This window comes from Triticum urartu, chromosome 2 (assembly GCF_003073215.2).
Source record: "Triticum urartu cultivar G1812 chromosome 2, Tu2.1, whole genome shotgun sequence".
Classification (NCBI taxonomy): domain Eukaryota; kingdom Viridiplantae; phylum Streptophyta; class Magnoliopsida; order Poales; family Poaceae; genus Triticum; species Triticum urartu.
Genome location: NC_053023.1, coordinates 530,569,325 through 530,581,982, shown reverse-complemented (window position 1 = coordinate 530,581,982; position 12,658 = coordinate 530,569,325). Strand labels below are relative to the sequence as shown.

Sequence of the window (12,658 nt, the reverse complement as noted above, 5' to 3'; positions counted from 1 at the left end):
ATTGACAGAATTCTCCAATCACTACCACCTAGCTACAAGAGCTTCGTGATGAACTATAATATGCAAGGGATGAATAAGACTATTTCCGAGCTCTTCGCAATGCTGAAAGCTGCGGAGGTAGAAATCAAGAAGGAGCATCAAGTGTTGATGGTCAACAAGACCACTAGTTTCAAGAAAAAGGGCAAAGGGAAGAAGAAGGGGAACTTTAAAAAGAACAGCAAGCAAGTTGCTACTCAAGAGAAGAAACCCAAACCTGGACCTAAGCCTGAAACTGAGTGCTTCTACTGCAAGCAGACTGGTCACTGGAAGCGGAACTGCCCCAAGTATTTGGCGGATAAGAAGGATGGCAAGGTGAACAAAGGTATATGTGATATACATGTTATTGATGTGTACCTTACTAATGCTCGCAGTAGCACCTGGGTATTTGATACTGGTTCTGTTTCTAATATCTGCAACTTGAAACATGGACTACAGATTAAGCGAAGATTGGCTAAGGACGAGGTGACGATGCGCGTGTGAAATGGTTCCAAAGTCGATGTGATCGCAGTCGGCACGCTACCTCTACATCTACCTTCGGGATTAGTATTGGACCTAAATAATTGTTATTTGGTGCCAGTGTTAAGCATGAACATCATATCTGGATCTTGTTTGATGTGAGACAGTTATTCATTTAAATCAGAGAATAATGGTTGTTCTATTTATATGAGTAATATCTTTTATGGTCATGCACCCTTAAAGAGTGGTCTATTCTTATTAAATCTCGATAGTAGTGACACACATATTCATAATGTTGAAACCAAAAGATGTAGAGTTGATAATGATAGTGCAACTTATTTGTGGCACTGCCGTTTGGGTCATATCGGTGTAAAGCGCATGAAGAAACTCCATACTGATGGGCTTTTGGAACCACTTGATTATGAATCACTTGGTACTTGCGAACCGTGCCTTATGGGTAAGATGACAAAAACACCGTTCTCCGGTACTATGGAGAGAGCAACAAATTTGTTGGAAATCATACATACAGATGTATGTGGTCCGATGAATGTTGAGGCTCATGGCGGATATCGTTATTTTCTCACCTTCACAGATGACTTAAGCAGATATGGGTATATCTACTTAATGAAACATAAGTCTGAAACGTTTGAAAAGTTCAAAGAATTTCAGAGTGAAGTTGAAAATCATTGTAACAAGAAAATAAAATTCCTATGATCTGATCGTGGAGGAGAATATTTGAGTTACGAGTTTGGTGTACATTTGAAACAATGTGGAATAGTTTCGCAACTCACGCCACCCGGAACACCACAGCGTAATGGTGTGTTCGAACATCGTAATCGTACTTTACTAGATATGGTGCGATCTATGATGTCTCTTACTGATTTACCGCTATCGTTTTGGGGATATGCTCTAGAGACGGCCGCATTCACGTTAAATAGGGCACCATCAAAATCCGTTGAGACGACGCCTTATGAACTGTGGTTTGGCAAGAAACCAAAGTTATCGTTTCTGAAAGTTTGGGGCTGCGATGCTTATGTGAAAAAGCTTCAACCTGATAAGCTCGAACCCAAATCGGAGAAATATGTCTTCATAGGATATCCAAAGGAAACTATTGGATACACCTTCTATCACAGATCCGAAGGCAAGACTTTTGTTGCTAAATTCGGAAACTTTCTAGAGAAGGAGTTTCTCTCGAAAGAAGAGAGTGGGAGGAAAGTAGAACTTGACGAGGTAATTGTACCTGCTCCCTTATTGGAAAGTAGTACATCACAGAAACCAGTTTCTGTGACACCTACACCAATTAGTGAGGAAGCTAATGATAATGATCATGAAACTTCAGAACAAGATACTACTGAACCTCGTAGATCAACCAGAGTAAGATCCGCGCCAGAGTGGTACGGTAATCCTGTTCTGGAAGTCATGCTACTAGATCATGATGAACCTACGAACTATGAAGAAGCGATGGTGAGCCCAGATTCCGCAAAATGGCTTGAAGCCATGAAATCTGAGATGGGATCCATGTATGAGAACAAAGTATGGACTTTGGTTGACTTGCCCAATGATCGGCAAGCAATTGAGAATAAATGGATTTTCAAGTAGAAGACTGACGCTGACGGTAATGTTACTGTCTACAAAGCTCGACTTGTCGCAAAAGGTTTTCGGCAAGTTCAAGGGATTGACTACGATGAGACCTTCTCACCCGTAGCGATGCTTAAGTCTGTCCGAATCATGTTAGCAATTGCCGCATTTTATGATTATGAAATTTGGCAAATGGATGTCAAAACTGCATTCCTGAATGGATTTCTGCAAGAAGAGTTGTATATGATGCAGCCGGAAGGTTTTGTCGATCCAAAGGGAGCTAACAAAGTGTGCAAGCTCCAGCGATCCATTTATGGACTGGTGCAAGCCTCTCGGAGTTGGAATAAACGCTTTGATAGTGTGATCAAAGCATTTGGTTTTACACAGACTTTTGGAGAAGTCTGTATTTATAAGAAAGTGAGTGGGAGCTCTGTAGCATTTCTGATATTATATGTAGATGACATATTACTAATCGGAAATGATATATAATTTCTGGATAGCATAAAAGGATACTTGAATAAAAGTTTTTCAATGAAAGACCTCGGTGAAGCTGCCTACATATTGGGTATCAAGATCTATAGAGACAGATCAAGACGCTTAATTGGACTTTCACAAAGCACATACCTTGACAAAGTTTTGAAAAAGTTCAAAATGGATCAAGCAAAGAAAGGATTCTTGCCTGTGTTACAAGGTGTGAAATTGAGTAAGACTCAAAGTCCGACCAATGCAGAAGATAGAGAGAAAATGAAAGATGTTCCCTATACTTCAGCCATAGGCTCTATCATGTATGCAATGCTGTGTACCAGACCTGATGTGTGTCTTGCTATAAGTCTAGCAGGGAGGTAGCAAAGTAATCCAGGAGTGGATCACTGGACAGCGGTCAAGAACATCGTGAAATACCTGAAAAGGACTAAGGATATGTTTCTCATATATGGAGGTGACAAAGAGCTCATCGTAAATGGTTACGTTGATGCAAGCTTTGACACTAATCCGGACGATTCTAAATCACAAACCGGATACGTGTTTACATTAAACGGTGGAGCTGTCAGTTGGTGCAGTTCTAAACAAAGCGTTGTGGCGGGATCTACATGCGAAGCGGAGTACATAGCTGCTTCGGAAGCAGCAAACGAAGGAGTCTGGATGAAGGAGTTCATATCCGATCTAGGTGTCATACCTAGTGCATCGGGTCCAATGAAAATCTTTTATGACAATACTGGTGCAATTGCCTTGGCAAAGGAATCCAGATTTCACAAGAGAACCAAGCACATCAAGAGACGCTTCAATTCCATCCGGGATCTAGTCCAGGTGGGAGACATAGAGATTTGCAAGATACATACGGATCTGAATGTAGCAGACCCGTTGACTAAGCCTCTTCCACGAGTAAAACATGATCAGCACCAAAGCTCCATGGGTGTTAGAATCATTACTGTGTAATCTAGATTATTGACTCTAGTGCAAGTGGGAGACTGAAGGAAATATGCCCTAGAGGCAATAATGATGTTATTATTTTATTTCCTTATACCATGATAAATGTTTATTATTCATGCTAGAATTGTATTATCCGGAAACATAATACTTGTCTGAATACATAGACGAAACCAAACGTCACTAGTATGCCTCTACTTGACTAGCTCGTTAATCGAAGATGGTTGTGTTTCCTAACCATAGACATGTGTTGTCGTTTGATTAATGGGATCACATAATTAGGAGAATGATGTGATTGACATGACCCATTCCATTAGCTTAGCACCCGATCGTTTAGTATGTTGCTATTGCTTTCTTCATGACTTATACATGTTCCTATGACTATGAGATTATGCAACTCCCGTTTGCCGGAGGAACACTTTGTGTGCTACCAAACGTCACAACGTAACTGGGTGATTATAAAGGAGCTCTACAGGTGTCTCCAAAGGTGAATGTTGGGTTGGCGTATTTCGAGATTAGGATTTGTCACTCCGATTGTCAGAGAGGTATCTTTGGGCCCTCTCGGTAATGCACATCACATAAGCCTTGCAAGCATTACAACTAATGAGTTAGTTGCAAGATGATGTATTACGAAACGAGTAAAGAGATTTGCCGGTAACGAGATTGAACTAGGTATTAAGATACCGACGATCGAATCTCGGGCAAGTAACATACCGATGACAAAGGGAACAACGTATGTTGTTATGCGGTCTGACCGATAAAGATCTTCGTAGAATATGTAGGAGCCAATATGAGCATCCAGGTTCCGCTATTGGTTATTGACCGGAGACGTGTCTCGGTCATGTCTACATTGTTCTCGAACCCGTAGGGTCCGCACGCTTAAGGTTTCGATGACAGTTATATTATGAGTTTATGAGTTTTGATGTACTGAAGTTAGTTCGGAGTCCTGGATGTGATCACGGACATGATGAGGAGTCTCGAAATGGTCGAGACATAAAGATTGATATATTGGACGGCTATACTCAGACACCGGAAGTGTTCCGGGTGATTTCGGAGAAAACCGGAGAGCCGGAGGGTTACCGGAACCTCCCCGGGAGAAGTAATGGGCCATATGGGCCTTAGTGGAGAGAGAGAGGGGCAGCCAGGGTGGGCCGCGCGCCTCCTCCCCCCTGGTCCAAATTGGACTAGGAGAGGGGGGACGGCGCCCCCCTTTCCTTCTCCCTCCCCACTTCTTTCCCCCTCCTAGTAGGAGTCCTACTACTAGGAGGAGGACTCCTCCTTGGCGCGCCATAGGGGCCGGCCGGCCTCCTCCCCTTGCTCCTTTATATACGGGGGCAGGGGGCACCCCTAGAGACACAAGTTGGTCCACGTGATCATATTCTTAGCCGTGTGCGGTGCCCCCTTCCACCATAATCCTCGATAATATTGTAGCTGTGCTTAGGCGAAGCCCTGCGACGAGTCCGGGGATCGTCATCGAGCTGAACGTGTGCTAAAACTCGGAGGTGCCGTAGTTTCGGTGCTTGATCAGTCGGGCCGTGAAGACGTACGACTACATCAACCGCGTTGTGCTAACGCTTCCGCTGTCGGTCTACAAGGGTACGTAGATCACACTCTCCCCTCTCGTTGCTATGCATCACCATGATCTTGCGTGCGCGTAGGAATTTTTTTGAAATTACTACATTCCTCAACAGGGGTCACCCAGGAGTCACAAGCTCAGGGGGTGCGCCCACCCTCCCAAGGCAAGCCTATGAGCTTGTGGGTCCCACGAGCCTCCGGTTGCCCTAATTCCAACTCCATAAATACCTATTTGCAGAGAGAGAAAAACAGAGAGAAGGAGTTATCGCGTTTTACGATATGGAGCCGCCGCCACTTCTTGTTCTTCATCGAGAGGGCTGATCTAGAGTCTCTTCGAGGCTACGAAGAGGGGGATTCAACTTCGTCGTCATCATCAAACATCCTACATCAACAATTCCATGATGTTCATAGGCTTCGTAGACGATCATGAGTTGGATGAGATTTCGCATTTAATCTAGTCAATTTGTTAGGGCTTGATCCCTAGTATCCACTATGTTCTGATATTGATGTTGCTATGACTTTGCTATGCTTAATGTCTGTCATTAGGGCCCGAGTGCTATGATTTCAGATATGAACCCTTTATGTTTTCATGAATATATTTGAGTTCTTGATCCTATCTTGCAAGTTGTATGCACCTATTACGTGTTATGATCCGCATACCCCAAGGTGACAATAATTGGGATTCTTTCTGGCGATTACCATAGTATGGGGAGTTCATGTATTCACTAAGTGCTAATGCTTTGTTCCGGTTCTCTATTAAAAGGAGGCCTTAATACCCCTTAGACATCCTTATGGACCTCGTTGTCATAGGAGGATAGAACAAAAGATGTCATGCAAGTTCTTATTCAAGCACATATGACTATATAAGGAATACATGCGTACATTATATTGATGAATTGGAGCTATTATGTATCACTATAGATTATGACTGTTATATGATGAATGTCATCCAACCCAAATATCCATCACTGATCCAATGCCTACGCTTTTCTCATATTAGTTTTTGCTAGGTTACTTTCCTTGTTGCTGCTATTACGATCACTATAAAACTGCTACTGTTATTGTTACCGTTAGTGTTGCTACTGTTGCTACTACTATCAAATTATCATATTACTGTGCTACTAATTAAGCACTTTGCTGCAGATATTTAGTTCTCCAGGTGTGGTTGAATTGACAACTCAACTGCTAATACTTACAAATACTCTTAGGCTCCCCCTTGTGTCGAATCAATAAATTTGGGTGAAATACTACTCTCGAAGACTGTCATGATTCCCTATACTTGTGGGTTATCAAGCCACACTACAACAAATAACTCTCCCGACATCATGTACCTTAGGTTTTTAGCCTTTGCAATACGCCATAGTTTGGCCTCAGATTTGATTCCAACAAAGATAGTCATTGGCAAGGTAGAAATCTTCCTGAAGACTCTAGCATTTCTTTCATTCAAACCTCCCATGAGGTGAGTATCAAGAATGAGGTCATGGCCTTCATAGGACCACCAGGGGATTAGCCCTCTCAAACCACCAGTTTTCACGAAGTTGAAAGCTTGCCAATTTCGAGGGTCCCATTCTCATGAACCATGTCGCACACAAGTTCTTAAAAGCAAGTGCTTTAGGAAGGTGAACACCATTCTCATGCTCCTTGTACATATGGCCCAAATGGCCGCAAACCGCACACCAATCCGGAAGATGCTCGAATTTAACACAATCTGGAAGGCTCCGCAAACACAAACTCACCCACCTAGGCAGCAAGCGATTTCACCATATCTACAAAGTCATTTGGTAGATCATGGACTCGGATCCATATAGCAAGCATGTCTAAATAGATAGTGCATGGTTTTGAGAACCCATTATATGGAGCAAGAATTACCGCATCCCCTTTGAAGATCCATGGTCCTCCTTCCATCACTTGCTTGCAGTCACGGAGACAAGAAAAATGCAGAGTATAAAGTTTGTCTTCCAGTGGGTGAGTCTCGACGGGTTGAGTGAGATCCCATGACACACGCATGTTTTTTTATAAAACTAACTATATGTCTTCTCCTTGTGGACACAGGCTATGGCCATCCATCTAACATCAGTCTCCGTCGGCGCCTCTTCCTCCTCAAACATAACATCATCCAAGTCATCCTCCTTCAAACCAAGCTTCTCAATCATCTCCTGGATGCCATCCATGGTCGTGCTCAACCCTGATGCCTCCATACTCATCACCCGCCCAAAATGAACGATCTATCGAGGCATATGAACCCTAGAACCGGCCCAATCTATGGCGACGACGCTGGCCAAGACCGGGAAGGCACATGAGGATTGCCCCTCTCCTTGATCAGTATGAACCAGTGATCACTATGTAAGGTTGGGTGGTAGGGCAAAATTACTCAATGTCGGCCGCCGCCGCCACCAAGAGGATACATAACCCTAGCGAGAGTGGAGGCCTCTACGTCCGCATAGGAGTTTCGGTTGGGTGACGTTTTCTTGTTCGAGCCTTGTCCAGGCTGTTCGCCCTGACTGTAGAAGTGCATGCTCTAGCCAATGCAACCAAAAGACTGATCTGATGGAAAAGACTATACAACATATTTATATGTCAACACCCCTCTCATGTGTGGCCACCTTAGGCCTAAACGTGGATCGAAAGTGGCTGCAATTTAATTGCACCAGCTGGGACCGAAAGTGGGTTGCATATAGAAGTGTATGCTCTAGCCAATGCAACCAAAAGACCGATCTGAAAGAAGAGAGTAGGTAATAAATTTATACGTCAACACTGACATAAGGAGGGAGACAGGGGGTCCGGTTGGAGATGCTTTTACTTACAATGTTTTTCCTGGTCACCAAAGGGGAAATAAGTCATGTTTTAGTCCAACTCTCCCAATACAGAAATTTTGCTGGGAACCGGGAGATGGTCTTAAGCCTAACCCAACACCCTCTTATATTGCATTTGCATCTTCATTTTTAGTAATAATACAATAAGTTTTACTACTAAGACGATTTGATGAAATAGATTACACATCACGTCTAAACCAGTTTTATCTGGACTTACTAATTAGCTGACACACTGGTGATTTGGCTTTCATGGTTGGCATCCTGCTTGACAAACCTCCTCCAGTACCAATGTCCCGTCCACACTGACTGCATTGCTTCCAACGGCACGCCCTTGGTTTCCGGCAGGAATGCTGCCACGAAGATGGTCATTGTCAGAAGCCAGCCGGCGTAGAAGAGGAACACGCCGTACTTCATGCCGCAGAGCAACGCGATGAACACCTGCAACTCCACGAAGGAGAGACACAGTGCGACAGAGATGCTCATGGCCTGCCCGGCCGACCTGATCTCCACCGGGTAGATCTCGCTCGGCACCACCCATCTGAGCGGTGCCCACGACACACCGAAGCTGAACGTGCAGAGGCAGATGAGGACCAGCACAGCGGTCGCGTAGCCATGCGGCATCGTCACCCCTTGGTGCTTCCCGAGATGGCCCGCCATCACCCATGAGATGGCCACCTTCATTAGTTCACCAACCAAAATTCAATTATATCGAGCCATCTAATGATATCGATTTCATATTGTGAATGTTGACTTTTGACTTTTGACAAATTTTATGCAAACTGAAAAAACGGAGGGAATACCTCGCAGAACATCATGCCGATGCCCCCAACGATGAGCAGGAACCTACGGCCGGTGCGGTCCATAACGAAGGTGGACAGAACTGTGGCTACCAAGTTTGTCATGCTGTTTATCACAGAACCAAGTATGGCCTTCTGGCTGTTGAACCCCACCGTGCGGAACAGCACAGGCGAGAATACGGCGATGACGATCATGCCGGTGAACTCGAAGAAGATGGGTATGGCCAGCCCCACGGCCAGGTAGTGCCGGTACTGCTTGCTGAATAGCCTCCGGAAAGAGCCGACGTTGTTCCGGCGTGCCTCGTCCACGGCGCGGACGATGTCCTTGAACTCGGCATCGATGTTGGTGCCATCTCCGCGGATACGCTGCAGCGCCGCGCGGGCTCGGTCGGGCTGGCCTCGCAGGACGAGGCTGCTGGGGGTGTCCGGGATGAAGAAGGCTCCCACGACGATGATGACGCCCGGGACGGCTGCTAGGCCGAGGGAGAGGCGCCATCCCCAGCCAGGGATGCGGTTGGTGAAGTAGTTGGTGATGGTAGCGGACAGTATGCCGATGACGACGAACGTGTTGTACGACGACGTGAATGCGCCTCGCCACCGCGCCGGCGCTGTCTCAGAGAGGTACACAGGAGCTGCCTGCGGTAAAAAGAAGGAGATGGTCAGTATGCATAAAAAAGGAGATGGTCGGTATTGGGCCTCAAAATACCCCAGGGCCGCAATTATATTGTATTTTTGGGCCTCCATATATACCTGTAATGTGAACCCAAGACCAAAACCGAGTAGAATCCGGCCGATGATGAGCATGGCGATGTTGACGGCCGCGGCGTTGATGATCGAGCCGGCAAGGAACATGACACCGCCAATCAGCATGATTGCCTGGCGGCCCACCCTCCTCGTGACTCGGCTCGCCACCAACGATGATAGAGTGCCGGCGATGAACAAGGACGATGTAAAGGCGGTGAGCCACTGGTTGTCGTACTTGCAGTATGCGTCACGCTTCGGGCTCTTCATCCTGCTCTGCACTTCCGGGAAGAACTTGCTCAGGAACGATTCCATTTGTGTCACGCCACCTGAGTCAACCAAAAGTACATTATATGTATAAGGATAAAAGTTCTTGCCATACACTCTGCTTTGCAGTATGATTGTTTTTCGAAATTATGTTAAAACACAATAAAACTATAAACACTTAAATAATATAATAAAGTATGTAAAAATATGAAAAAAAATGTTCCATTTTTAAATATCAAGTATTTGAAATAATCATCAATTAAGAAGAGTTCACATTTTAAAAAATGTTCAAGTAAGCCAGAAAAGTGTTTATGTATTTTTAAAAATGTTCATGTAATTAAGAGAAGTGTTCATGTCATTCAATAAGTATTCACAACTTATAAAATATATTTATATAATATTAAAAGCTTACGCACATTTTTTAAAATGTTCATATACTAGAACATAATTATTCTATCATAACATGATATTTTTTAATTCTGAAAAGAATTTACATATTTTAAAAACTGCATAAGTAGTTTAGAAAAATGTCCATATATAGGCTAAAAATGTTGGTGTATTTATCAAAATATTTGTTAACAATAATAAAACAAGAATATTAAAAAGGAAAAAATAATTATACATAAAAATAAAAAAATTCCAAAAGATAAAAGGAAACTAAAAGAGAAAAGGAAAAAATAAATTAAACCAAAACTGAAAAGTGAAAAACAAAAAACAAAAAACTAGGAAAACCGGCTATCTGCTATGACATTGGGCCTCAGGCCCATGTATTGCTTACGTGGGCAATCACCCACTATATACCAGTACAGGCGGTATATAGCATTTGTAAGGTGCGGTCGGGAACCCCCGTTCAGCGCGTGCGCCGTAGAAACAAACATGTCGTTGCTTTTGGCCGGCCTATCAATGCGACTCGATATCTAACTCACTCCTGCTCACATGACTGCTCACCTTGCTCGCTTGCTCGGGGAACTCTGGTTAATTGGTTGACCGGCTGACCGTTGACTTTTGAATAAAAAAATGTAAAATTGGAAATGTTTATGGCTTTGAAGAAAAAGTTCACGATTGTGAAAAGAATTCGCGGTTTTGAAAAAAAAACCACAAACTATAAAAAAAGTTGTCAGGTTTGAAAAGAAGTTCGCAAGTTTGAGAAAAGTTCATAATTTTTGAAAAAATAGTGCGAATTATAAAAATGTGACTTTGAACATAGTTTGCAGATTAACAAATGAATTTGGTAATTTTCATGCATTTGAAAAAGAAAATAAAAAGAAAATAAAAAGAAAAAACAGAATAAGACCGGTCCAAAAAATGGAAAAAGACAACCCGGTAGGAAGCTTCTAGAAGCTTCATAGAACCTGTTGAAAGTTTCAAGGAGCTTCCCAAAACTGGTTGTTGTAAAAAGCTTTTCGTGAAAAGAAAGATGAACAAACGTTGCATGGGTCGGCCTATTCCCTACAATGCACACAGGGAGGAGTGTGCGTCATTTGCAATTAAGCCTGTAAGTGACGCAGAGGGCGCCAAGTAGGGATTGGGAGTGTGGTCAGAGGGAGATTGGAGAACTCCTTTTCTACGTGTTGTGCAACAAATTAGTCCAATAACCTGCAATGCTAGTCACGCGGGCCAGCCCAATAGTTTCTTATTTTTATTTAATATATCTATCAATTTTTGTTGCTAAAAAATATATCATTTTCCTCATTTTAATAGTTTTCTAAAAGTATCATAAAAAGAGTAAAAATATATGCAGTTTGAAAGAACAATTGCGGCGGCATTGCCTATATGATGGTCATTCAGTCACAAATAACACACACGATGGCGTCTCTGCTCGGGCTTGACTACAATGGAACAAGATCCAATGGTGCATAAAACAAGAAAAGATTAATGCGGACCGTTAGATATTTTATATGGATGTTCCAAAGTCGCACGGGAGCTGATAGAGAGCTCTGTTCATTTTGCGAAAACCTGTGAAGCTTCTTCTATCTTAGTCAAGCCTCATCCGCTCGTTCCTTCTTCTCCATCGGACCGTGTGAGTGCGTATTCTAAATAATCTCCCATTCAATAATGGACAAAAAAAATGCTATATGCTCCCAGGTCATGCGGAAGCATCTGCCCATTCTAACCACACATAAAGTATACTCCATAATTTAATGCATATGGCGTCAACGCAATGCCTGGATCACATGCTTACGGTGGAGATGTCATGCTTTAGATGGAGCACATATTAAAATTTCTTGCCGTCTGTTGGATCTCATCCTGTATTACTATTACTACTAGATAGATTCAACTTTGACTCTAATGACTTCTTATTTTCGCTTCATTAAAACTCTACTAAACCAACTAACAAGGGAGACAGGTTTGTGTAAAGCTAATTTAGGAACATCAAATCAGCTTAGCTAATACTCGCTAGTTATATTAAAGGGTGAACCAGAGTGTGTGCCTTGGAACTAAGCTTACTGGAGTAGAACACACAGAACGCACGGACCTGTGACGCCAGAGTCATAGCCGAAGATGAGGCCGCAAGAGGCGGCCATGAGGGAGGTCACCACGACGGAGAAAGTCATGCGGCCGCCGTACTCCTGCACACGGCTGTCGCCTGCTACGAAGCCACCGGCCGCCATTTCTCAAGCGCTCGCGCTTGATCGCAAGTCCTTCTGGTTTGGATGGAATGATGGGCTGGACTACAGAATATACTGAATGGTAGAAGACCACCGGCGATGTGTGTGTATTTATAGCTTAACCAGGCGGAGGTTTGTATTCTAACTTTCTAAGTCTACACACAAGTGGTCTTTCAAAAACATTTGATTAATGCAAATCTTACCTGGACGTCTGAATAGCCTAGCCATCCACATACCACACCAAGTGGGCATGTTCAGCAACTATTATTTTTATCAGAAAGGGAAGAGCAAAATGACAGAAAGAGAAAGAATTGGACTTAGATACACCTACTGCTCCAGATACTTAATTATCTGACGT

At 43.4% G+C, this 12,658-nt stretch overlaps 1 protein-coding gene across 1 annotated transcript; it reads right to left on the bottom strand.

Annotated features, from left to right (window-relative positions):
- Positions 1-7,864: 7,864 nt before the first annotated feature.
- Positions 7,865-12,386, bottom strand: LOC125541779 (sugar transport protein MST1-like). The gene is made up of 4 exons (XM_048705109.1): positions 12,168-12,386; positions 9,434-9,753; positions 8,687-9,319; positions 7,865-8,561 (listed from the first exon to the last, which is right to left on the bottom strand). The coding sequence occupies exons 1-4, from the start codon at positions 12,301-12,303 to the stop codon at positions 8,103-8,105; spliced, it is 1,548 nt and encodes a 515-aa protein (XP_048561066.1). The 5' UTR covers positions 12,304-12,386; the 3' UTR covers positions 7,865-8,102.
- Positions 12,387-12,658: the final 272 nt, after the last annotated feature.